Below are 26,242 nucleotides of genomic sequence, written 5' to 3' on the forward strand. Positions count from 1 at the left end.
TGCTGGTCAGAGCACACTACACGCCACACAACACAGCCAGCGCCGGCCTCTGTCCTGCTTCTACCTTGGCTGCCTGCATTGTGCAGTGCCGCATTGGATTTTGTGTTTCACATATGCTGTGCCCTCTCTGTGCTTCCTCTGCCGCATGCAGTGTCTGGCGCAGCTTAACTTATTATCGCACTCCGTCGGCGATTGTTTCAGTCGCACGTCTTGCTCTCTGGACAGTTGATGCGAGCAACAGGAGAGAGAGCTTTCTAGCGGAGAACATAAGAACTACGTGCAACAACCTGCTCGCAAGAGAACGGACTATTTGTCTTGGCGCGAGTGATTGGTGGCCGTTCACCGCTCCCCCCACCCTCGGAACTCGCCCGCTCAACGCTCATCCCACCGTTCTCGACTCTAGCCAGAGTGTTGAGCAAAGCAACTCAGGTGTCACTCTGGTCTCTACGGTCGTAGCTCACGCAGTAATACAGCTCGCGGCTCGACCTGCTTGACTCTGCGCCTCTACATCGGAGTTCGTCTCTACTGGATATTGTTCTTCGTACAAATACCGCTATGTATATTACATTATTATGTTATGTATACATCATTTGTTTTTATTTTATTTTTATTTGTTTAAACTGTTCAGATTATGTTCCTGTTGACACCTCTTACTATAGGATTTTTATTGTGGACACTCGAATTTACGCTTTAACTGCGAGCGAACCGATAAACGTATTGCAAAATGTGACACACGAATATTTTCCTTGTTTTATTCTGCGTAAGACCATATGCAGCACTTCAGTCTTGCAGTCAAATTATTTTTTTCTTATTCTGGTACGGATTTTGCAATTTTAGGCGTCTTTGGAAGGAAATGTTCAATTTAAAAATATATGGCTTGTGATGCATTTGTATGAGGTTAGTGAAATTTTAATACATTTAGCCAAATATATTGTTAATGTAAATCTCAAGTTCAGCATTTTCCGATCACCCACACAACCACGATAGTGCAAAATAAATCAATAATCAAAAACTTTCTCATATCGTGGAAATTTCAATAAACAATACAAAATTCTTACTCATTATGTGTGTTACTTCAAAATAGGATCAAATAAGATCAAAATACAGGTATAGTACTGGAATAAACCAAGTTTAAAGGGCAATGTGCCTTCCATTTATTTTCTATTGTGAACGAATGGTGAGTCATAAAAAAGAGCTAGTTCATTTCAGAGAGTGAACAGTCCTGATCCGATCTGTGAAAAGAACAGTTTTGCCCATCTCTACAACAGATATCACCCCATGCTGTCCTGTTCTGTCCGGTCTCGGACGAGCGAGTGACAGCGGTGACGCCAGTGGGAAGGCACGTCATCGGCAGTGACCGATCGGCTTGCAGCCCGTTCCGATGTCAAAGTGGGCGCCGCAGCAGCCTAACCAGCCAAATTATCATTAGCGGAAGGCTCGGCGCGGCCTTCCCTTTGCCAGTGTCCGCAGGGCCGTCACGTTAACGTGGCGCCGGCCGCCGCCTATTAGCTGCGACATCAAATAACCGCCGAGGCTCCCCTTCCACTTCCAGCTCCAGAGCTGGAGGCAGGCCTTTCGGTCAGGCGTCCCTGCCTGCCATACGCCGTACTTCGTGCCCTGAGAGCCCTCTTGGCGCCTCACGCAACCCTACAACCAGAGCAGCAGGGTGTGCTTGGCGCTAATTAATTACCCTCTACTGGCCGGGGGGTATACGCTGCGCGCTGCGTCCGAAGGAGCCCGGGCGACTCTTGGGAATGTACCGCTTCATCGCCCCCACTCGAGGATGTAGAACACACGGAGGTGGCAAGTACCGCGCCTCACACTGAATGGTGCCTTTTTCGTGATTATTTTTAATTGCTCCTATACCCTTTTGCCAACGGCCTAGCCGTCAGCTCACCATAGTTTTTCGCTGTCGAGCTTGGCTATCACTCGGATGGGTCACCGTCCAGGTCCGCCGAGCGTTCTTCGCAAAGTGTGACAGCCCTTGTAGGATCTACTTGACTTAGACGATGCAGCTCTGGTCACAAAAACTGTCATCTGCTGAGAATGACACGGGACCGTTGGGCCTTCCGAGGATGTCAATGATGTGCCATCAATTTTGTCTCATTACAAATACCACTTCTACACTGATACCTCCAGTTGTATCTACATGACAAACTAATAAACATGAGTGTCAATACCACCCTGTGTGAAATATCATATGTACAGCTACGCTGTCTGCGTCCAGGCAAGCTCAGAGATTTTCATACTCTCTGTCTTCTCTACTATTTTATAAATGCACACTGTCCCGCATATCGCTCCTTGGCCTTAACACTCTGGTCTGAACATTACGGCAGAAACATCCTTTCCCATCACAGTAAATTCCATTCTGCCCCATACTATCATTCAGTCACTGTATCGAATCAGCAGTAGGAACTCGGCTTTGTAATAACCTTCCGCATTATATTAGAGAAATGAATAACATCTCCAGATTCAGAAGATATTCAATTACATACCTACTAAAACAACGGTAATGAATATCAGTATCCCTGTCGCACTCGATATCGTTATACACAATGCTTCCCAGTCAGATTTTCCACACTTCCCAATATTCATCTTAAATATCTTTTCCCCGGGAACTGCTATATCAGAAAACACCTATACTGCACAGCTATCAATTTTTTGTTTCTGCAACTATCGTTATACTTATTATTGGTAGGACACTTAGAAAGTGTAACAGATGTACTAAGGAGACTGCCTACACTACGCTTGTCCGTCCTCTTTTAGAATACTGCTGCGCGGTATGGGATCCTTACCAGATAGGACTGACAGTGTACATCTAAAAAGTTCAAAAAAGAGCAGCACGTTTTTTATTATCTCGAAATATGGGAGTGAGTGTCACAGAAATGATACAGGATCTGGGCTGGACATCATTAAAAGAAAGGCGTTTTTTGTTGCTAAGGAATCTTCTCACGAAATTCCGATCAATAACTTTGTCCTCCGAATGCGTAAATATTTTGTTGACACCGACCTACATAAGGAGAAACGATCACCACAGTAGTATAAGGGACATCAGAGCTCGTAAGGAAAGATGCAGGTGTTCGTTCTTTCCGCGCGATATAGAGAGTTGTGAAGGTAGTTCGATGAACCCTCTGCCACACCCTAAAATGTTATTTGCCGAGTATCCATGTAGATCTAGATTGTTATTATTATTCATACTATTATATTTATTAGTGGAAAAAGCAGCAGCAGTAGAAGTACTGCCAATATGAATTTTATGAGTTCATAGACAGTATTATTTACTCTTATTGTACCTATAGATACTCAAATGATATTAATACTATATGTCGTATTAAGATGGTTATTTCTTAGGTAACTATAATTTAACAAAGGTGCTGTACGTGTGTAACCCTGGCCCCTGTAAGAGAGGGCTTGATGGCCGTAGTCAGATCTTGTTAAATAAATAAATGAAATAAAGATATTTCTCAGAGTGTAATTTGCCTTTCTGTGATCTTAGTGCTTCAATTCGCTTAGTTGCGATCTATCGATGCAAGCTCTTTGGCATTCTCTTTGGTTGATGACTGTGAAATTATTAAGTCTCTGGTGAATCCCTTTGCTCTCGATCAAAGATATTCCTTTGTTGGTGTTGGGTTATGTGGTCCTCCTTGTTTGACAGTAGTACACCATTACTCTTGGTTACTTGTTATTTGGCATTGGTAACGGAGTTGAACAGGCCCTTTGTGTTGTGTTCTGAGGTTATGGAAGTTGCCTTTGTTTGGGTGAGTCCATGCTTCTAAGTAACTATTAAGTGTGTTAGTAATCGGTTCAGGACTGTTCTTTTCTCTGTGATGGTTAGTTTTGCATGAAGAAATTGGATTAGTAGACTTCACCTATATTAATCCGCGAATTGGTATCATTTCGCGTGCTCCCACTTAGTACGCTTGTATACAGAACTTAAGGACGGAAATGACTTTCACGTGATGAATCAGGGCGAAGTGACATAGCTAGATGAAAATTGGACCATACACAGAGAGAATTTCTACAGTACAGTGCAATACCGAAGATAACAAAGAAGTGCACAATGATACGAACAGAAAAGACATCTTCAATCAAAGACATTAATTTTACTGAAGTCACCGCTATTTATGATGGCCTGGACCTTACGAAAGGTAGGATATAGTTCTTACTAGAGTCTGTAACCACCAGCGACGGCAGTGCACTCTGTGCAGCGTGCTCCCACGCTGGCCGCAAGGTCAGCATGGAGTTCTCGTGGTAGGGCGTTCCATTTATCCACCACCGGGGATGGCAACTGCTGGATCATCCTTGACGCATACGACCATGCTACAAAACGTCTCCTCAACGCATCCCACACTTGTCCGATGGAATTTGAGTCGGGTAAACCAGCAAGCCAGTCGATTCACCGAGTATCGTCTAATTCCAGGAGATCCTCCACCTACGCAGTTGGATGCGGTCGTGCTGTGTCGAATGCATCAGTGAAAAGAGCATGTAGGGAAGGAGTGCAGTGACACAATAACGGTTACTGGTGAGAGTACCTTGTTCAAAGACGTGGAGGTCGGTACACCTACGCAACATTACGCCTCCCTCACATCAACATATGGATCTTCAAAACGGTCATGCTCGACATGACTCTGGACGTGCACTAATCTGGCTAGAAGTGGTAGCAGATAATGCTCCCAGGTACATTGTTGAGTATGGTCGTTTTTGTATTCCAGATGTTATGCTATGCGGAGGCATTACATTGTATGGCCGTACTGATCTAAAAAGTTTTTGAACACGGTTACACTCATCGGCCTACGTTACTGTGAAACTATATTTCCATGTGCTTATTTCCAGGGATGTATTAGGTCCTGACTCCATTTTTACGGACGGCTATGAGCGATCGCATTCAATAGCGCAGTTGAGGGATCTCTTGAAAGAGAGCATATTCGGCGGATGGACTGGCCTGCTCGTACTCTCATCATAAATTCCCGCGAACACCTTGGGGTTACACGGGAGAGACGCACTGCAGCACGCATTCGTGCACCAACCAACATCCAGCAGTTTTCAACCGCCCTGAGGGAAGAAAGCGATGCCTTTCTACACGAACTCGTTACAAACCCTGTGGCCAGCATGGGAGCGCGTCGCAGAGCATACTCTGCCGTGATCACACACCCCATTAAGAATCACGTCCCTCCCTTTTTAATGCCTACCGGATTGACCTGAGTATAACTATCGTCTTTGAGTAAAAGTGTCATTTCCGTTTGTGTCATTGTGTACGTCTTTCAGTCATCTTCTGTACTTTACTGTGGTAAAATGATAGTAGAATGTTACTTGGCAGTGACACAGCATGCGGAAGATGCTTTCATCCTTAGGTTATGCTGCTACTACCAACTGTTTGGAAATTACTAATTGCGGCACATATTTACCAACTTCACTCTATGTTATTATTAACTCCAAGACGTCAGCCGCCTCTGGAGTGTAAAGATAATTCTTTCAAGGAATCTGAATCACACAATATTTCAGGAGATGCTGCCTTGTTTTGTAACATTAAATCTTGAAGTTGTAGGTTGAAATAGTCATACGAGGCTGTAGACACCGATTTTTTCTTTTGTGTTCGTAAATGATATATTGTTTGTTAAACTCATTTCTCACGACTTCATTTTACTGGGAGCAGTATCATCCCTTGTCTTTAATCAGCTTGGAAGTGCCACGCTAAGTGTCCGCCATCTTGTTGTCTTATGTAAACTAATATCATGAGTCAAAGTCTTTTTGGTACATGGAGATATTCTCTCGCTCTCTACGTGCCAGCTATTAGTGCCACAGGTAAAAATTAATAGGGACTTCTTGTAGGAAATTTAATGTTAAGTTTTGTACTGGGATACGTTTCCCCTGGAGGCAACGATTTTCGAGTTATTCAAGGAAAACGTTCAAAAGTAAGTATCAAACATAACGCCACAGTCATTCCTCACCAGCCGGAATGCCTAGTATGTTGTTTGTGGCACTACCTCCCAACCGGGGAAAAAAATTTTCCGTTGCATGAACTATTCCCGATATCCAACCTTTTTTGATATCTATTTATGTGGCTATTACGCCACGAGCACAGTAAGCTATTTCGTTAAAATCGTTAGTTTAAGCTTTCCGATGAGGGTATTGGAAGGAAAAAGACTTCCGTCAGAATTAATCTAAACGTATTAACGTCACCAATTCAATCAAAACTTAATACATGCATACACATAGTTTCGAAGTCAGAAGGCCTGACGAATATAACGATGCAATTATTTATTTTATGCTGTTAAAATTCACAAAATCGTTTTGTAAAATTTTGACAAACTTAAATTTTACAATCTGTAAGTGCGCTACGAAGCCGAAGGCATAGAAACGCCAGTCAGTGAAGACAAAAAATTTTCTATGTCTCTTTTGCGTCTCATCTTACCTCAGTGCACATCAACTATCTTCTGACGCTACCGAACACTCTTATAGCACAGTTTGCCGATTACACAGCGTTACTTATATCAAGTAGACGCCTTTATGCATTAATAAAAGAACTACAAGACCAAATCGGTGTCACGGAATCATGGCTAGCTGCTAAGAGGATCAAAGTCAATGCAGAAAAAGTAAGCCCCATACTCGACGCCAAGCTGAATGGGCAAACGACAAGAAGTGTCTCTACACTGCTCTGCAAGGGTCGTTTACTTCGGAAGTAGACCAAGATCACAAAAAGCTTATGATATGTCCACCTCTCAAAAGCAGAGATCTAAATCAAACAGCGAAATATAGACTATGCCAAGACTATGTCAAACGATAATACAACACTGCTTCTGTACGGTTGTTACACCTGGGAAACTGTATGCAAAGCAAAAGTAAAAATGCTGCAGATACTTAGTTCACATATAGTTCCATCTATTTCTTTTATCAGTCCTTCAGACTACCTTTATTTTATTCAGTTTTGGATAATACAGATGACTGCGGCTGGTCTGAAACGCACCACGCTGAACAAGAACCACAGATCTACACGAGGAACGTAACAACCTTCTAGCTGAATTAAAAATACAAGCCAGTAGCCACAATCTAATAGCCAAAATAAAGATACTACGCTCAGAAGCAAGGCACCTTGGAAACGTAGGAACAGTAGAACCAGCAGCACGCCACAGAGTTAGGATACCGGTATCCATTATTCAAAACTGAATAAAACAAAGCTAGTCTGAAGAACCAATAAAAATAATAGATGGGACGATATTCATAAAGTTACATGTCATTACAGAGAAACGGCTAAGTTACGGAAGTTATTGAAAGTGACACCCTTGTATATTTTCGCTGCCGAAAGAACACTTGAATAGTACGAATTCTATATTGGTGCCTATTTGAACATTTGCTTGCAACCCTGTATGTTCACTACCTACGGAGAGACTAGACTGGATAAAAGAAATGAATCTTGAAAGGCTATAAGGTATTCTGTTGTTAACTATTCCTTTCAACCATTAACGGCTCTTCTGGAGTGCAACTACTTGCGCCTTGTTCCTGTTCGATGCAGATATTCTGAATCTCAGCATGACTCGCACTTCCAGCGAACTGTGTGACAATGAATACCCACTGCTCTAATGTGTAACCCATTTCCTTCGCAATCACACAACGATCATTAGTTCAACAGAAATGATTCTTCGATAACGTCCATCACTTTTCGAGGACATTGTGTTTATGAAACAGATTAATACCAATATTTAAGAGTGCTGCTGGAGCGTTTTTATTTGTTGACCTAATTTTTTTTACTCCGATGTTTTGTCATAAGAACTTACCCTCGAAACGCTGTGCTAAATTTTTGTATCAGGTATGGCATACAGGTCATGCCTGACGAAATAGATAATTTCATATTCTATAACTTTTTGTCGTATAACGATGTATAAAGTTAACGTTTGCACAGAATTTGAGGAGTCATTAAGTTTCATGAAGGAAAGGAACACGAATAACTCTTCTCTCTTCATTAAAAAAACATGACCAACTTACATAATACATAGGAAGTTTTGTTTAAATATAAGAACGATAGTACTTTTCAGATTACCGTAACTTAAGGACATTGTAAGTCAACAGACAGAAAACGTTTATTAAAACAGTGATTAAAGTGTGTTGGACCGACGCTTGTGTGACTGACATTTCTCCAATACCTCTGCAGGAGTACATGTCCTGCATTCGTTTCGCATACAGCCAGATGCGGTTCACACGTGACTCACCTGTCGCAATGCCTTTCATTTGCGGAAGACTGAAATTTCTCAGTCGCTGGATTTCCCATGTTATATTGCTGTTAGCGTACCATTTAGTTAACCGGAGAAAGATGATTGTTATGTCTCGTATACCAATGTGATATTCATATCAAAACATTTATTACCGTTTCGAGATTGTATTCGCTCCTCACGTGATTAATTTTTTACTTAGGAGGATCCAAGTTTTGCCCAGCCACAGGCTCGCAGCCTACGTACTATAGAAGGAGAAAATGGGCACATAAGTTTGTAAAGGACTCGTAATGACTTTGACTTCAAAATGCAATACTGAACACTGAAAGATGCTCCATGAAAATTTAATTGTAGTCCAATGCGTCAAAAATTTACACTTTGACATGATTTAGGTCTTACTGTATGGATCAGTAACAACTGTTGGAAATTTAAGAAAAATATTGGAATTTCTGTTAAGACTAGAGCACTTGTAGTTCCTAGATTCAAGTTTTAATTTTTTAAGCTAATATGTATACTTCCTGTTCCGTATTTTAAAACTTTGTTATCAAATTATATTCTCTGCTGTGGGCGATTTCCTGCATACCATCCTGAATGCAAGAAAAACTGTTTAACCTAAGTGGATTATTCTGAGAGACTTTAGAAGATCTGCATCTGCTCGAGATAGTACAAAGGCCCCCTTATATGCGTTGCGCGATACATTTCATCAAGCTTAGGGATGGTCTTCTGGGTACATTCAGATTTCGGTATTCGGTAACGTGATACTGCTATATACACAAAATGCCGTGAATTTGAACACATTTGGCTTCATAAAAAGGAGAACCTAACGTAGGCCTATTTTTTCTTTCAAAATATATTTGTAAACATTTTATATGCATGTCCTGAATCATTGTAGAATTAAACCGCGTTTATAGTGTCCAACATAGTTGTGCGACAACATTAGTTTTTGTAGTCTGTCCCAGCCAGAAAGGGGTCTAGTACAACATTTTTAACGCCATACTCTTTCTGTTACAGATGTGCCCAAGTTTGGGGAACCCATCAGCAACGTGACCATCCCCGTTGGGCGCGAGGCAACTCTCGCCTGCGTCGTGGAGGACCTGGCAACATACAAGGTAAGTGTTAACCTAGTACTGGGGGAACGCCAACACAGGACGCCAAGAATATAACGGTGACCCATAAAATCTCCCAAATTATAAGAGTCGATGGCTCTCTCAGCTAACACGTCTGTGTGTTGGTCGTCAATCATTGCAAAAGACCCAACAAGTTACTTTCATCCAAATTTGTGCTGTCACACTGAACCGAGTGATAAACAGAAATCATGCTCGAACCATGTTCTCAAACGCTGATAAAGTTGTTCCCCGAAAGTTCGCGTGATATCGACGCTTTCGCCCGGGGCGAGTAGGCGTAAATATTTCAGCAGTTCGATCGCCGACAAAGCCTTCTGAAAGACACGAATTGCCTTTTGCAACGAGACATTCCGTGCAATAAAACTGGAAACGACTGCAAGGTTTGTAGATTCGAAAATCTTGTAAGATTACTGAAATTCTCCCGAGCTGATTGTCGATCATGTCATACAACCAAGAAGTCTTCGACGGCAATTCCGTGCCAGGTTCATAGTAAACTGCAGCGACCACCTATAAATTTATTTCGATGGAAGCATCTTCCTTTTGTTGCATTGCTTAGCCGGCATCTGATAGCTATACATGAGGCGAGAAGTAATATCACATAATATAACTTTTTGGTGAGGTAACTCTGTATAATGTCAACGTTTCCACAGAATTTGCGACCTCATCAAGTTTCAATAGCGAATGTAACACGAAGGACTCTTCTTTCTTGATGAAAGAAATAGAATAATGGTACTTAATACATAGGAAATTGTCTTTAGAAAGATTTAATTGCAAATTATTGTAACTTAAGGACATTGCTGGTCAACAGCAGATTCAGGACACTTGAAAGTGTCTTTCTCAATGAAAATAGTAAGGTGTATTGCAAATGCGACTTATGTCACTAACTGACATTTTCTGAATGTGGATACGACTGCATGAATACATGAATGTCTTTAAATGTTTAACGTACGTTACGACAACCAAAACCGCTCGGTCATCAGACCTAAAAGTAACAGAATATATGTTGCAGTGTCTGGACATTTACCGAACAGTGTACAGCATATTTTGCACTTACAGAATCAAATATTAGGTCGCCTTAGTACCGAAACATATTGCTGCCAAGAGAACGCGAGCAAGCGGGCGAGAGAGAGAGAGAGAGAGAGAGAGAGAGAGAGAGAGAGAGAGAGAGCCTCCATAAAATGTTTTGTAAGTCCATTCTTCTGACCGGAGGTCTTGAGGACGACGGCCGTTTACTATTGTGAGAAAATGAAACTCCTGCTGCCGTCCTTATGATTTTATTCACTTTGTTCCTACTAGTTTCGCACTTCAACGTGCCCTCTTCAGGATGTAGTTGCTGCTAAAAGAGTTGACAATATCCCTATATATACTTCTTCGGTGGCGAGCAGAGCTGGTTACGCAGACTATCTGATAAGTTTGGTGTCAGCACTTCAACCATCGACTATGAAATTTGACAGCCAACTCAAGAACTACTGCGAAACTAAAGTTTAGAGACTATCAGTTTCACTTAAAGCAAGATAGCTTGACAGATAATTGATTAGACATAACGAAAGAGAGGTAGCTTTGTAATTGCTTAGCGACCTTCACAAGCCACTGCTTGTACTCTTAGATTCTCATAACCATGTTAAAAGAGATTCTCAACAATTTACTTACACCCTCTAGTTCCGGGTAACTACGCTTATCAACAATGTTTTCAGCAAGTTGGGTCTTCGCACTTTGTAACATGTAGAAGCACTACTTTATCTAATCTGACTTGATTTATGCATGTGCCTTATGTTTTTATATTGATTTGCCTCACATGCATTCAGGATATCCCAGAAATGTTGCGACTAACTTCGAGGGGTTGAAGATGTAGTCTTGAGGAACAAATTGAGGATAGGAAGCGGTGTCCGGAAACTTCGTCCAACGACGCCTGAGAGCGTTCAAGTTACAGTCGTCGGCGCCTGCCACGAGGCCGCCATTTCTGCAGCAAACGTGATTTTGCAGGTGAACGGACTTCAGGCGAAAGTTTTCGCAATATTTATTGTTTATTCAGAGACCACGAATGACTACCATAATCGGCAGTGGAGAATATCGAGCTAATGCTATGAAGAAGGGCGTTGTCTTCTATGAATGCGATACTGTTGCCCCAGTGGTTGACGGTTTCGGACACGGGTTTCCATTTGCTGTTTATTTTCCTCCTGCATACCGAAAAATTCTGGAGATTATCGACAGACAAGTAGGAAAATCAACTGTGGATGCAAACCCGTGTCCAAAATTGTCATCCACTAGTCCATCAGAGTGCTGCATTCATAGGAGATAATGTTTTTCTACTCATCAGCTAGCTCAATGTTATCTACTACCGATCGTGTTAATCAGTTGCGAGGTCTGGATAACAAACAACATTGCGAGACGTCCCATCTACGGTCCACCAGCCGAAGGGGTGATATAGTGGCAGTTGCCGGGGCCTGTTAACTTGGACGCTCTGTAGCGCCGTCGGATGACGTTTCTGCACACAGTTTCCATTATTCAGTTTGTTCGTGAAGGCGCCCTCTACAACTTCTTGAAGTTCGCCGTTAGATTTCGGGTCCATCCTGTATAGCGAGGAGTTATGTATAAATAATATAAAAAAATAAAATAAAAAAACTTTTCTCGTAGGTCGTTCGACCCAATGGGACGATAGAAACAGTTTAAGAAACGCACAGTAAATTCTTTGTGCATAAAATTCTAGTTATACCACCAGACTGTTGACAATTGACCACTATGTTGACTGGAATACTATATTTGAAATTCTGAAGGTGGCAGGGTTAAAATACAGGGAGCGAAAGGCTATTTACACTTTGTACAGAAACCAGATGGCAGTTATGAGAGTCGAAGGGCATGAAAGGGAAGAACTGGTTGGGAACAGAGTGTGAGGGGGTTGTAGCCTATCTCAGATGTTATTCAATCTGTATATTGAGCAAGCAGTAAAAGAAACAAAAGAAAAATTCGGAGTAGGAAATAAAATCCACGGAGAAGAAATAAAAACATTGAGGTTCGCCGATGACATTGTAATTCTGTCAGAGACAGCAAAGGACTTGGAAGAGCAGTTGAACGGAGAGGACAGTGTCTTGAAAGGAGCATATAAGATGAACATCAACAAAGGCAAAACGAGGATAATGGAATGTAGACGAATTAAATCGGGTGATTCTGAGGGTATTAAAATAGGAAACGAGACGCCTAAATTAGTAAATGAATTTTGCTATTTAAGGATGATGGTCGAAGTAGAGAGGATATAAAATATAGACTGGTAATGGCAAGGAAAGCGTTTGTGAAGAAGAGAAATTTGTTAACATCAAGTATAGATATAAGTGTCAGGAAATCGTTTCTTAAAGTATTTGTATGGAGTGTAGCCATCTATGGAAGTGAAACGTGGACGATAAATAGTTTAGACCAAAAGAGAATAGACGCTTTCGAAATGTCGTGTTACAGAAGAATGCTGAAGATTAGATGGGTAGATCACATAACTAATGAAAAGGTATTGAATAGAACTGGGCAGAAGAGAGATTTGAGGCACAAATTGACTAGCAGAAGGGATCGGTTGGTAGGACATGTTCTGAGACATCAAGAGATCACCAATTTAGTATTGGAGGGCAGCGCGGAGGGTAATAGTCTTAGAGAGAGACGAATACACTAAACAGATTCAGATGGATGTAGGTTGCAGTAGGTACTGGGAGATGAAGAAGCTTGCACAGGATGGAGTAACATGGAGAGCTGCATCAAACCTGCCTCTGGACTGAAGGTCTTCAACAACAACAACCACCACCAGACGGCCAGGTGCATAACGGACGCCATGCCATTAGCCAATAAAAGAAAATTAGGTGAAATAAATTATACGCGAGTCTAGAGAATTGGAGCATTAAAATTTAAAAAAAGTCTTTCAGAGTACCTCGTGCTAAAGATGACTGTTTCACAAAAATGTTCGGCAGTTGAACCACAACTTCTGAGATAAAGACCCATGGCCCAACGGCATGAGTAAGAAATATGACGGATAGTTATCAAGTTTTAATTATGACTCCGAAAAAGTAAAATTACATATTCAATATTTGTGTGCTTACAGACGCGCGCCTGCATTTGTAGACATTGAAATCCCCGCTCCACAATTGTGGAGTAGGTCGCTGGAGCAGTCAGAGGAAATAAGTGCAGCCGTCTTCACAACACCAGTGTAAAGACAAATGGTTCAAATGGCTCTGAGCACTATGCGACTTAACTTCTGAGGTCATCAGTCGCCTAGAACTTAGAACTAATTAAACCGAACTAACCTAAGGACATCACACACATCCATGCCCGAGGCAGCGGTCGCTCGGTTCCAGACTGTAGCGCCTAGAACCGCATGGCCACTCCGGCCGGCCATTGTAAAGACACAAAATATTAAATTTTAGATAATTTATAATTTTCGTGACGATAACTGGTACAACATGTCCACTTCTCGCAGCGTAAATGTTATACTGTCCTTCAAAACGAATTTAAAATATCTGAATTACGTGTATATTTTAAGGTAATTATAAGCTTAAAGGACTGTAGACCCAGGAAGTAGTATTGAAGACAATCACTTTCTTTTACATTATGGGCTCCATAGTTAACGCGTTTCTCGATGTAAATACTTTATCGTTCGACAGAACAAATTTTGCATACAAGAAGAGCCATCTAAAACAACAACAAAACATAAAGAATTAATGTTTTACCATATGCTATCCCAATCACCTTAGTGTCATGATTAGTCCTACCACTATATGCGCTGCATCATCCTCCCGTCGCCTGGAAAAAGAACAAAGTTCTTAACTGGGTTCCATGTTCAAAGTGCACCAGAAACATGAGCCAAGGATTTACCTTGCCACGGTAGGGCTCTGTCACTGTCATGAAGGTAAAGTAAAGGTAGCTGTCGTGAGGTCATTAGCTTGAAGCTGATATCAGCCACGCAGATTCCCCATACATTAGGTTCTGGTGGAAGTGATGCGATCAAAAATGCCGGCTATTATCATTTACAGGTGTACCAGTCGTTCTACTATGGTCTAGGGTATAAAGGTATCATATCCCATTCGTAACTGAACTTTCTCAAACTATATTTGTTTTTATATAAGGTGGTCAGAAACAGCTTGAATTTGCGTGCTCAGTGGACTGATGGTCTAACTTTAGTGCTAATTAACTCGGAAACGTACAACGCATTGAAGTTTCTCTTAACAGTGAATTCCCAACACACCGTACTCTACGACTCTTTTACAAACTTTTCAGACTGTTTCTGACCACCCTGTATACATGATTTGTGGTTACGCTGATGAATTTTATTGACGTGATCTTATATCTGTCGCTGTAAGGTTTCCTATCCGTCCAAGTCGAAATGCTCACTGGGCGAACACTGTTAGAGGAAAAGACTGGAAACCGATAAAACACAGCAAAATACCTGCTCAGCATTTTCTGAAAGAGGATACAGACTGAACATCAGTTTCGTCACTCCGTATTAAGCGAAACGCTGTATTGTGAAAGAAACCATTACATAATATAGTTCTGTTTCCGACAATTCGAAAGCATGACAAAAGGAAACTTGCATTAACTTGGTCAAATGCGTCGTATTACTGGATCAGATACGCATATACCAGAAAAAAACATGTTATTCAGAACGCACTGTAACACTTACTGTTTAAAACGACTGTTGCGTGCACAGTACAAAAATGAAGAACAAGAAGGAATAGTAAGCAGTTGTTGGCAAATTTTTTGAGACATTTAACGTGGCGCCACCTGCTACACAATAGGAACGGCGGTTATCGCTGAAACATCCGGATTTCGGTTATATCTGTTTTTTTTTTTTTCAGTGGAGTTTAACCTGAGTGCTAAAACCGCTCAAAATAAGCGGTTTCTGATATAACCAGTTTTCGGTTTCTTATTGTTATTATTTCTTGTAATAAACGTAGGAATCGACCAATGACTGACAAATTTTGACCCTTCAGTTTCAGGATACATAGAATGAATATAGGGAATTAAGTAGGCAAATAAAGGAAAACTTGGTTCGTCCACCCACCGTTCGCTGCTTCTCTCGGAAAATGATAAGTGGTTGAACACCATAAAAAAGCCTCCAGTATTCTCCTATCAATCCTATTTTTTTGAAACTCTGCTCAAAAATCATGTTGTAATAGAGAACCATGCCACTATTTGGGCATTACGAATGGTCAGCGCTAAAAGGTGAAAACTGAGGTTGAAGTACTATTTTTCACGTTAAGCTGACCATGTCGAAATCTGTCAGCAGACAAGGGCACATCATGTAGACACAGGCAACAAGATCAGTCACTTTCTATTCTAGCCTATGAATGGTTAAGTTTTAAATTTTATCATTACATGAAGTCGCATGTTTATTGTAGTTCCTTCCGTGTTTAATCTTTTAAAGCCAATGGTTCATTGTACTTCGCTGATACCGCCCATCCGAAAATAGTATCAGATTGAGGATGGTGCTACTCGTTAGCACAAGTAACTTTCGATGACAACTGCAAGAAGCTACCGTATCGACCAGATGGGACAAGTCTCACTCACTGAATGTACACATGCACCATTCAATACTCCACGTGACAGGATAACAGGTACAGTAATCAGTGCCATCTGTTTGTTCCTCGTTTCTGTCAGCATTTTATTAAAATATCACTGATCACTTTTCCCATTTTCTGTAACAACCCAATATTTTAAAGAAAAGGAAATTTTACGAATAAAAGTTATTCGTGTTTAAAAAGTTTTATTTAAAAACTGAAAATTATAGCAATCGATGTTTCGTTTTTTAACCAGTTATTAGTAAAATATAAAAAACACCTCTTGTGACCCAGACTGAGCAAATACCGAAAAATACCGTGAGAACTAAAATAATGATATCGCTTTTTACAGCTCGGTTTTTTGCCATCCCTACTTCTGTAGCATTCTCTCCCCTTACAATACCTCCGTCGTCACTTAAGTGAACTTACACATCAGTGGTCGATTAGATGAGGCCTGGATACAGAGTGAAAGTGCAGAACTAAAATATTTGTCTACGAGAATGATGAAAGCAGACAAAATTAATTAAAATTTGTGCGGCGGCCGGGACTCAAACGCGGGTCTTCTTGCTTGCTAGGCAGATATGCTCACCATTACACCACCGCAGTACGATTCTCTACATTACTGCATAAAATACGTAAACTCCGTGCCTCGTACTGCGATGGTGTAATGGTTAGCATTTCTGCTTACTAAGCTAGAAGACCCGGCTTCGAGTCCCGGCCGCGGTTGAATTTTTAATTCGTTTCATCTGCTTCGATCACTAGTGTAGATAATAAAAAGAGACTTAAATATCTAGGGAAACATTTAACTATTAAGTATTTGTGTCACAGAAGGGCGTTAGACGTAATTTAAAAAAGATAGAGTGCACTACTTTCGACTTTTCCCAACCCGAAATCAGTGTACAATTCTGTAATTGTAATCGTAAGCGTACTGCCACGTATCTGCTCGGTGGTATAGGGATAATATCAGTCACGCGACTGGGCTCGTGGAGTACGTGAGGGGCGCCCCAGAATCGACAGCGCAGGAAAAGTTGGCACTTGCGCGGTAACGTGTGTGTTTACACGTGGCCCGCGACAGGCTGCGCCCTACGAGTTAGCGCGACGCCCGCTCCCGCATTCGTCACCGCCGGACACTCAATATTTCAGGGGCCGCCCTCTGGCGTGTTTACGCCGCGACAGTTTTATACGCGACCACGTGCCGCTTCTGCAGTGGCACCGGCAAATAGCAACACGGCAAGATGGAAGCCCGTCGGTAATCTATTATTGATGGCTAATGGGAGGATAGCGTTCTGCATGTACACTGTTGACCCGAAACTGTTGTATTTTTTCTTTATACCTGCCTTGTTCTACATGCATCGCGAAGTGCTGTCGGCACAGAACTTACGAGACTAACTCGTGGCTCGTAAGTGAATAGCCTATTCGGTAAGACCACTGCCAAAGAAATCTAACAAACGTTCCTGTTAGAGTACCGATTCTGTACACATTTTAAATTGGCCAATGCACTGGCCTTCTCATTGAATGGTGTAAAGCCGTCGGCACACGGACTGTGCATCGGAACGTTGAGACTTGAGCGTGCCGAGTTTCTGACGTCATAGCGTGGAATAGCACGTTCGGGAATCTTTCCGAACGTGCAGAGCAATATCTGCCACGTCAGATATTCTGAGCGTGCGTCTGAGCGTTGACCAATGAGGTGGCACAACGCCACCTACGTCACACGCACGCCGTCTCCCTTCAGTACAGAGTTGTGAGGCGCCATATTGGCATTCATTTCAAACCTATATGTACACTCCTGGAAATGGAAAAAAGAACACATTGACACAGGTGTGTCAGACCCACCATACTTCCTCCGGACACTGCGAGAGGGCTGTACAAGCAATGATCACACGCACGGCACAGCGGACATACCAGGAACCGCGGTGTTGGCCGTCGAATGGCGCTAGCTGCGCAGCATTTGTGCACCGCCGCCGTCAGTGTCAGCCAGTTTGCCGTGGCATACGGAGCTCCATCGCAGTCTTTAACACTGGTAGCATGCCGCGACAGCATGGACGTGAACCGTATGTGCAGTTGACGGACTTTGAGCGAGGGCGTATAGTGGGCATGCGGGAGGCCGGGTGGACGTACCGCCGAATTGCTCAACACGTGGGGCGTGAGGTCTCCACAGTACATCGATGTTGTCGCCAGTGGTCGGCGGAAGGTGCACGTGCCCGTCGACCTGGGACCGGACCGCAGCGACGCACGGATGCACGCCAAGACCGTAGGATCCTACGCAGTGCCGTAGGGGACCGCACCGCCACTTCCCAGCAAATGAGGGACACTGTTGCTCCTGGGGTATCGGCGAGGACCATTCGCAACCGTCTCCATGAAGCTGGGCTACGGTTCCGCACACCGTTAGGCCGTCTTCCGCTCACACCCCAACATCGTGCAGCCCGCCTCCAGTGGTGTCGCGACAGGCGTGAATGGAGGGACGAATGGAGACGTGTCGTCTTCAGCGATGAGAGTCGCTTCTGCCTTGGTGCCAATGATGGTTGTATGCGTGTTTGGCGCCGTGCAGGTGAGCGCCACAATCAGGACTGCATACAACCGAGGCACACAGGTCCAACACCCGGCATCATGGTGTGGGGAGCGATCTCCTACACTGGCCGTACACCTCTGGTGATCGTCGAGGGGACATTGAATAGTGCACGGTACATCCAAACCGTCATCGAACCCATCGTTCTACCATTCCTAGACCGGCAAGGTAGCTCGCTGTTCCAACAGGACAATGCACGTCCGCATGTATCCCGTGCCACCCAACGTGCTCTAGAAGGTGTAAGTCAACTACCCTGGCCAGCAATATCTCCGGATCTGTCCCCCATTGAGCATGTTTGGGACTGGATGAAGCGTCGTCTCACGCGGTCTGCACGTCCAGCACGAACGCTGGTCGAATTGACTGCGCCAGGTGGAAATGGCATGGCAAGCCGTTCCACAGGACTACACCCAGCATGTCTACGATCGTCTCCATGGGAGAATAGCAGCCTGCATTGCTGCGAAAGGTGGATATACACTGTACTAGTGCCGACATTGTGCATGCTCTGTTGCCTGTGTGTATGTGCCTGTGGTTCTGTCAGTGTGATCATGTGATGTATCTGACCCCAGGAATGTGTCAATAAAGTTTCCCCTTCCTGGGACAATGAATTCACGGTATTCTTATTTCAATTTCCAGGAGTGTATATATGCCGTTTCTGAGCACCAGGAAAGTGAGAATCACTGGAAAACTTGTTGTTTACTGTGTGATTCGTTCCAATAAAATAATGAGAAACATCATACTCGTGGCAAAAGAATTATTGTACCTTGTGTATTATTGGAGTAGCGACACACTGAAGATCTACCGAAAACGCATTGTTCTTGGTAAAATTTGTTATAATTAATCTTCAATTAGTAACATATCTACGATTAAGGTTTTCTGCAGGGACTAAAATATTATGATTAGGCATGTAGAGTTTGTAATTGTTGCAGCGTAATGGCTGGCGTCACTGCCAGCTGCAGAAGATTTCGATTGGGCGGTGGTAAGCATCTCGGAACTTCCAAATTTTTTTCCTAACATTCGCCTTTTTATTGGGTTCTGATACATTATTATTAGTTTCATACAAGTATATACTATAATATTTGATGTTATGTAAATATAAGTTCATCTTTTTTTGAGGGGTGACTTTGTTCGATTCACTTAATGTGTAGGACAGCTTGCGCTACTTGTATAAAGATATTTTGCTCCTTTTTCTTTTACGCTTCGTAATTCACATATTAAAAGATTCTGCTACTGAGTAGGAACACTGATCAAGTAAGACTGACCTTGGCGTTTTACTAAAATGTGGGAATGATGAAATAATGTTTATCTTATGCGGAGAAGTATTCCAAATTTGTACCGCACTGATTGTAATGGAACTTTTGTAAACCTGTGTCCTTATTGATTTGGACATGGTACTTTCCTTTCCGTGGACGATGGAGGAAATGTGAGAATTCTACGCGCGCCCTTTGAGTAAACAATGTGATTTACGAATTAGAAACATCACTCAACTGCAGCTGGAGTGTGTTGCGATCGCGTGTACCACGTTGGGGCCCACGTACCGTGTGCACGAGTCGCATCGTTCCTGAGCGTTCAGCAGCACGTTGATCTCGGCACACTCAACGTTAACGTTCGACAGCACGGTCCATGTGCCGACGGCTTAACGGATAGCAGCGCAGTATTCGCCGAGCGGTCGCCGGCACGGTAGCTCAGCGTGTTCGGTCAGAGGGTTAGCCGCCCTCTCTAATAAAATAAAAAACTTAGTTAATGGAACAGCGACGAACTTAAACGGATGTGTTACAACGTCCGTCCCGAAAAGATGCAAAGAACGAAAACGACCAAAATGAGATTGAAAAAAAGGAAATGCGGTCTAAGGCACTGCAGTCAAGGACTTTGCGGGTGGTCCCGGCGGAGGTTCGTGTCTTCCCTGGGTGTGTGTGTTTGCCCTTAGGATAATTTAGGTTAAGTAGTGTGTAAGCTTAGAGATTGATGACCGTAGCAGTTAAGTGCCATAAAATTTCACACACATTTGAACATTTTTTTTATAACGGATAAAAGTGTACCTTTTTTATAACTGGTAGCTCACTGTGTTACACACATTAGTGTGTTGGTTGCTTTTCTCTGCGACGAAGAGTCCTCTCACAAATACGTGACTACTTTTACGACCTGATGTATAATGCAGGGGCTGTAACTGATCCACTTAGTGGACTACACCTGGCATTATAGACTAAAACTTTTGCATCCATGTGTCGATGCATAGAAACTTCAACACCTGACCTGATATCCAGGGGAAAATAAACATTAATGTACTTGGAGATATATCAAGTCTAAAAACATACAACTTCTAAAAGCTATTCATTTCTGAAAATGACGTTAGTAAGAATGTAATTGTTGTGGTTGGCAGGAGAGCCAACACCGTGCTACTAGAGGAGGCCGAAAGGCACGCATTTTAGCTCACGCAGGCTGGCGTGGGGTCTGGAACAGGACAAGGAAATTAGACTTTAGAAAAACGGACGTAGCTGGTGGAATACTTAACTTTAATCCATTAATGGTGAACGTCGCTCTTGACATAACATGATTCACAATATCAATAATAACTGATCATGGCGCCTTGCTAGGTCGTAGCAAATAACGTAGCTGAAGGCTATGATAACTATCGTCTCGGCAAATGAGAGCTTAGAAGTCAGTGAACCATCGGTAGCAAAGTCGGCTGCACAACTGGGGCGAGTGCTAGGAAGTCTCTCTAGACCTGCCTTGTGGCGGCGCTCGGTCTGCAATCACAGATAGTGGCGACACTAGGGTCCGACGTATACTACCGGACCGCGGCCGATATAAAGGCTACCACCTAACAAGTGTGGTGTCTGCCGGTGACACCACATTCCTCCCCCGCAAATCGGCGTATGGTTGTGGCATGAGGCTTCCGCCCGCCGTGGGAAGGACCCGATGTTGACGTATGCGACGAGGTGGGGAGCCTAACAACAGGCAAGGCTGTGACACCCGCACCCTGCCATTCGGACGGCGGGGAGCTAGGAAACGCCTGAAAACCTGCTCCAGGGTACACGCCAACATGCGGTGTATGCGCCCGTAGAGAGACAGGAGGGGCTGAAGGGTCGACCTCCATCGGGCCGGGGCACCCGACGGGCGAAGACGACATATGGTCCGGAGCGGTCAAGAAATCCATGTCGGAGGACAACTGGCCGCGGGAAGCGATCGGCCACGCGTGACCCAGGGAGGCGTCCGGCGGTTGCAGCGACGCGTCCACTGCGGGCGTCGCCGGCGGGAGAACAGGCGGCGGGGCGGTGGCGGCGGCGCGTCGCCATGGGGCAAAATGGAAGGCAGCGTCGGTAACACCTGGGGCTGAGGCGAGCCAGTAGATGGGTCCCCGGGGCGCTGACCGGACGGCACCGTCGCTGAAAGCAGATGGTTGAGCGGCAGAGCCTGTGCGACGACAGAGGCGCAGCTGATTGAGATGCCGACGCACCTCACCAGAGGCCCCAAAACCAGATACATAGCGCTGCCGAGGCAGCGAAGAATGCGCCCTTCGAGCCAACGCCGTGAACCTCGGTAGTGGCGATAGTGGACAACGTCGCCTGGAGCAAAAGCAGGAGTCTGCCGCTGCACAGGAACCTGATGCGGTGGATGTAGCAAAGACATCAAGGTTCGATGAGGGCGACCGTGGAGCAACTAAGCCGGCGAGCGACCATCTCGGGGCTGAGAGCGATACGAGGACAAAAAGACCAATAACGCCTCCTCCCGAGAATGCGACTCTTTCTACTTCAACATCCGTGACTTGAAAGTCCTGACCAATCGTTCAGCGGCACCGTTTGACTGTGGCGAAAACGGCGCGGACGTCAGATGTTGTATACCATTGGCCTTGCAGAATGACTGAAATTCTGCGGACATGAATTGTGGGCCATTGTAGAAAACAATAGTCTGTAGAAGACCTTCAGTGCAAAAGATAGCTGATAACGCTTCGATGGTGGCAGATGACGTCGTGGAAGACATCCGGACAACAAAAGAAAAATTACTGAATCAATCTACCACAACCAACCATCGAGCATTCCAGAATGGACCAGCAAAATCGATGTGTAAGCGTTGCCAAGGGGAAGTGGCTTTTGGCCATGCAAAAAATTCCGCGGTGGTGCTGATTGTTGTTCGGCACATACCATGCAAGAAGAGCACATATTCGTAATCGCGGCATTGATTCCGAACCAAGTACAGTGCTGACGAGCAAGTTGTTTCGTTCTCACTATACCCCAATGTCCTTGGTGGAGAAGCTGTAAGACAGAGGACTGTAACGAACGTGGTACCACGACCCTGGACTGATAATTATCAGAACGCAACAGCAAAACACCACGTCGTACAATAAGTCTCTCGTTGTTGTTGTTGTTGTCTTCAGTCCTGAGACTGGTTTGATGCAGCTCTCCATGCTACTCTATCCTGCGCAAGCTGCTTCATCTCCCAGTACCTACTGCAACCTACATCCTTCTGAATCTGCTTAGTGTATTCATCTCTTGGTCTCCCTCTACGATTTTTACCCTCCACGCTGTCCTCCAATGCTAAATTTGTCATCCCTTGATGCCTCAAAACATGTCCTACCAACCGATCCCTTCTTCTAGTCAAGTTGTGCCACAAACTTCTCTTCTCCCCAGTCCTATTCAATACCTTCTCATTAGTTATGTGATCTACCCACCTAATCTTCAACATTCTTCTGTAGCACCACATTTCGAAAGCTTCTATTCTCTTCTTGTCCAAACTAGTTATCGTCCATGTTTCACTCCCATACATGGCTACACTCCAAACAAATACTTTCATAAACGACTTCCTGATACGTAAATCTATATTCGATATTAACAAATTTCTCTTCTTGAGAAACGCTTTCCTTGCCATTGCCAGTCTACTTTTTATATCCTCTCGACTTCGACCATCATCAGTTATTTTACTTCCTAAATAGCAAAACTCCTTTACTACTTTAAGTGTCTCATTTCCTAATCTAATTCCCTCAGCATCACCCAATTTAATTTGACTACATTCCATTATCCTCGTTTTGCTTTTGTTGATGTTCATCTTATATCCTCTTTTCCAGACACTGTCCATTCCGTTCAACTGCTCTTCCAAGTCCTTTGCCGTCTCTGACAGAATTACAATGTCATCGGCGAACATCAAAGTTTTTATTTCTTCTCCATGAATTTTAATACCTACTCCAAATTTTTCTTTTGTTTCCTTTACTGCTTGCTCAATATACAGATTGAATAATATCGGGGAGAGGCTGCAACCCTGTCTCACTCCTTTCCCAACCACTGCTTCCCTTTCATGCCCCTCGACTCTTATGACTGCCATCTGGTTTTTGTACAAATTGTAAATAGCCTTTCGCTCCCTCTATTTTACCCCTGCCACCTTCAGAATTTGAAAGAAGGTATTCCAGTCAACATTGTCAAAAGCTTTCTCTAAGTCTACAAATGCTAGAAACGTAGGTTTGCCTTTTCTTAATCTTTCTTCTAAGATTAGTCGTAAGGTCAGTATTGCCTCACGTGTTCCAACATTTCGACGGAATCCAAACTGATCCTCCCCGAGGTCCGCATCTACCAGTTTTTCCATTCGTCTGTAAAGAATTCGCGTTAGTATTTTGCAGCTGTGACTTATTAAACGGATAGTTCGGTGATTTTCACATCTGTCAGCACCTGCTTTCTTTGGGATTGGAATTATTATATTCTTCTTGAAGTCTGAGGGTATTTCACCTGTCTCATACATCTTGCTCACCAGCTGGTAGATTTTTATCATGACTGGCTCTCCCAAGGCCGTCAGTAGTTCTAATGGAATGTTGTCTACTCCGGGGGCCTTGTTTCGACTCAGGTCTTTGAGTGCTCTGTCAAACTCTTCACGCAGTATCTTACCTCCCATTTCGTCTTCATCTACATCCTCTTCCATTTCCATAATATTGTCCTCAAGTACATCGCCCTTCTATAAACCTTCTATATACTCCTTCCACCTTTCTGCCTTCCCTTCTTTGCTTAGAAATGGATTGCCATCTGAGCTCTTGATATTCATACACGTGGTTCTCTTCTCTCCAAAGGTCTCTTTAATTTTCCTGTAGGCAGTATCTATCTTATCCCTAGTGAGATAAGCTTCTACATCCTTACATTTGTCCTCTAGCCATCCCTGCTTAGCCATTTTGCACTTCCTGTCGATCTCATTTTTGAGATGTTTGTATTCCTTTTTGCCTGCTTCATTTACTGCATTTTTATATTTTCTCCTTTCATCAATTAAATTCAATATTTCTTCTGTTACCCAAGGATTTCTAGCAACCCTCGTCTTTTTACCTACTTTATCCTCTGTTGCCTTCACTACTATATCCCTCAGAGCTACCCTTTCTTCTTCAACTTTGTTTCTTTCCCCCATTGCTGCCAGTTGTTCCCTTATGCTCTAGTTGAAACTCTGTACAACCTCTGGTTCTTTCAGCTTATCCAGATCCCATGTCCTTAAATTCCCACCTTTTTGCAGTTTCTTCAGTTTTAACCTACAGGTCATAACCAATTGATTGTGGTCAGTGTCCACATCTGCCCCTGGAAATGTCCTACAATTTAAAACCTGATTCCTAAATCTCTGTCTTACCATTATATAATCTATCTGATACCTTTAGTATCTCCAGGATTCTTCCATGTATACAACCTTCTTTTATGATTTTTGAACCAAGTGTTAGTTATGATTAAGTTATGCTCTGTGCAAAATTCTACCAGACGGTTTCCTCTTTCATTTCTTAGCCCCAATCCATAATCACCTACTATGTTTCCTTCTCTCCCTTGTCCTACTGACGAATGACAGTCACCCATGATTATTAAATTTTCGTCTCCCTTCACTACCTGAATAACTTCTTTTATCTCATCATACATTTCATCAATTTCCTCATCATCTGCAGAGCTAGTTGGCATATAAACTTGTACTACTGTGGTAGGCATGGGCTTTGTGTCTATCTTGGCCACAATAACGCGTTCACTATGCTGTTTGTAGTATCTTACCCGCATTCCTATTTTCCTATTCATTATTAAACCTACTCCTGCATGACCCCTATTTGATTTTGTATTTGTAACCCTGTATTCACCTGACTAAAAGTCTTGTTCCTCCTGCCACCGAACTTCACTAATTCCCACTATATCCAACTTTAACCTTTCCATTTCCCTTTTTAAATTTTCTAACCTATCTGCCCGATTAAGGGATCTGACATTCCACGCTCCGATCCGTAGATTGCCAGTTTTCTTTCTCCTGATAACGACTTCCTCCTGAGTAGTCCCCGCCCGGAGATCCGAATGGGGGACTATTTTACCTCCGGAATATTTTACCCAAGAGGACGTCATCATCATTTAATCATACAGTAAAGCTGCATGTCCTCGGGATAAATTACGGCTGTAGTTTCCCCTTGCTTTCAGCCGTTCGCAGTACCAGCACAGCTAGGCCGTTTTGGTTAATGTTGCAAGGCCAGATCAGTCAATCATTCAGACTGTTGCCCCTGCAACTACTGAGAAGGCTGCTGCACCTCTTCAGGAACCACATGTTTGTCTGGCCTCTCAACAGATACCCCTCCGCTGTGGTTGCACCTACGGTACGGCCATCTGTATCGCTGAGGCACGCAAGCCTCCCCACCAACGGCAAGGTCCATGGTTCATGGGGCGATAAGTCTCTCCTTGTGAGCAAAAAATCGGCGAACCAACGGTTCCCCGATCCGTGACTTTGACAAGGGCCATTGCGTAGCAACAAAACGCAGAACGGGAGCAAGGACAGGGTCGGCAGCTGTGACTCTAGCTACACGTCGAAAATCAGTCGGAAAAGATTCGACCATGTCATCGGTTTCCG

General features: G+C 43.5%; 1 protein-coding gene across 1 annotated transcript in view; it reads left to right on the forward strand.

The window, feature by feature from the left end:
* The window catches only part of LOC126268175 (opioid-binding protein/cell adhesion molecule homolog), a 2,429,635-nt gene that overhangs the window by 1,140,865 nt on the left and 1,262,528 nt on the right, over nt 1-26,242 (forward strand). The window contains exon 2 of the mRNA XM_049973770.1: nt 9,216-9,313. Within this exon, the coding sequence (XP_049829727.1) occupies nt 9,216-9,313 (98 nt within the window). The remainder of the gene's footprint in view (nt 1-9,215; nt 9,314-26,242) is intronic.

This window comes from Schistocerca gregaria, chromosome 4, assembly GCF_023897955.1.
Source record: "Schistocerca gregaria isolate iqSchGreg1 chromosome 4, iqSchGreg1.2, whole genome shotgun sequence".
Classification (NCBI taxonomy): domain Eukaryota; kingdom Metazoa; phylum Arthropoda; class Insecta; order Orthoptera; family Acrididae; genus Schistocerca; species Schistocerca gregaria.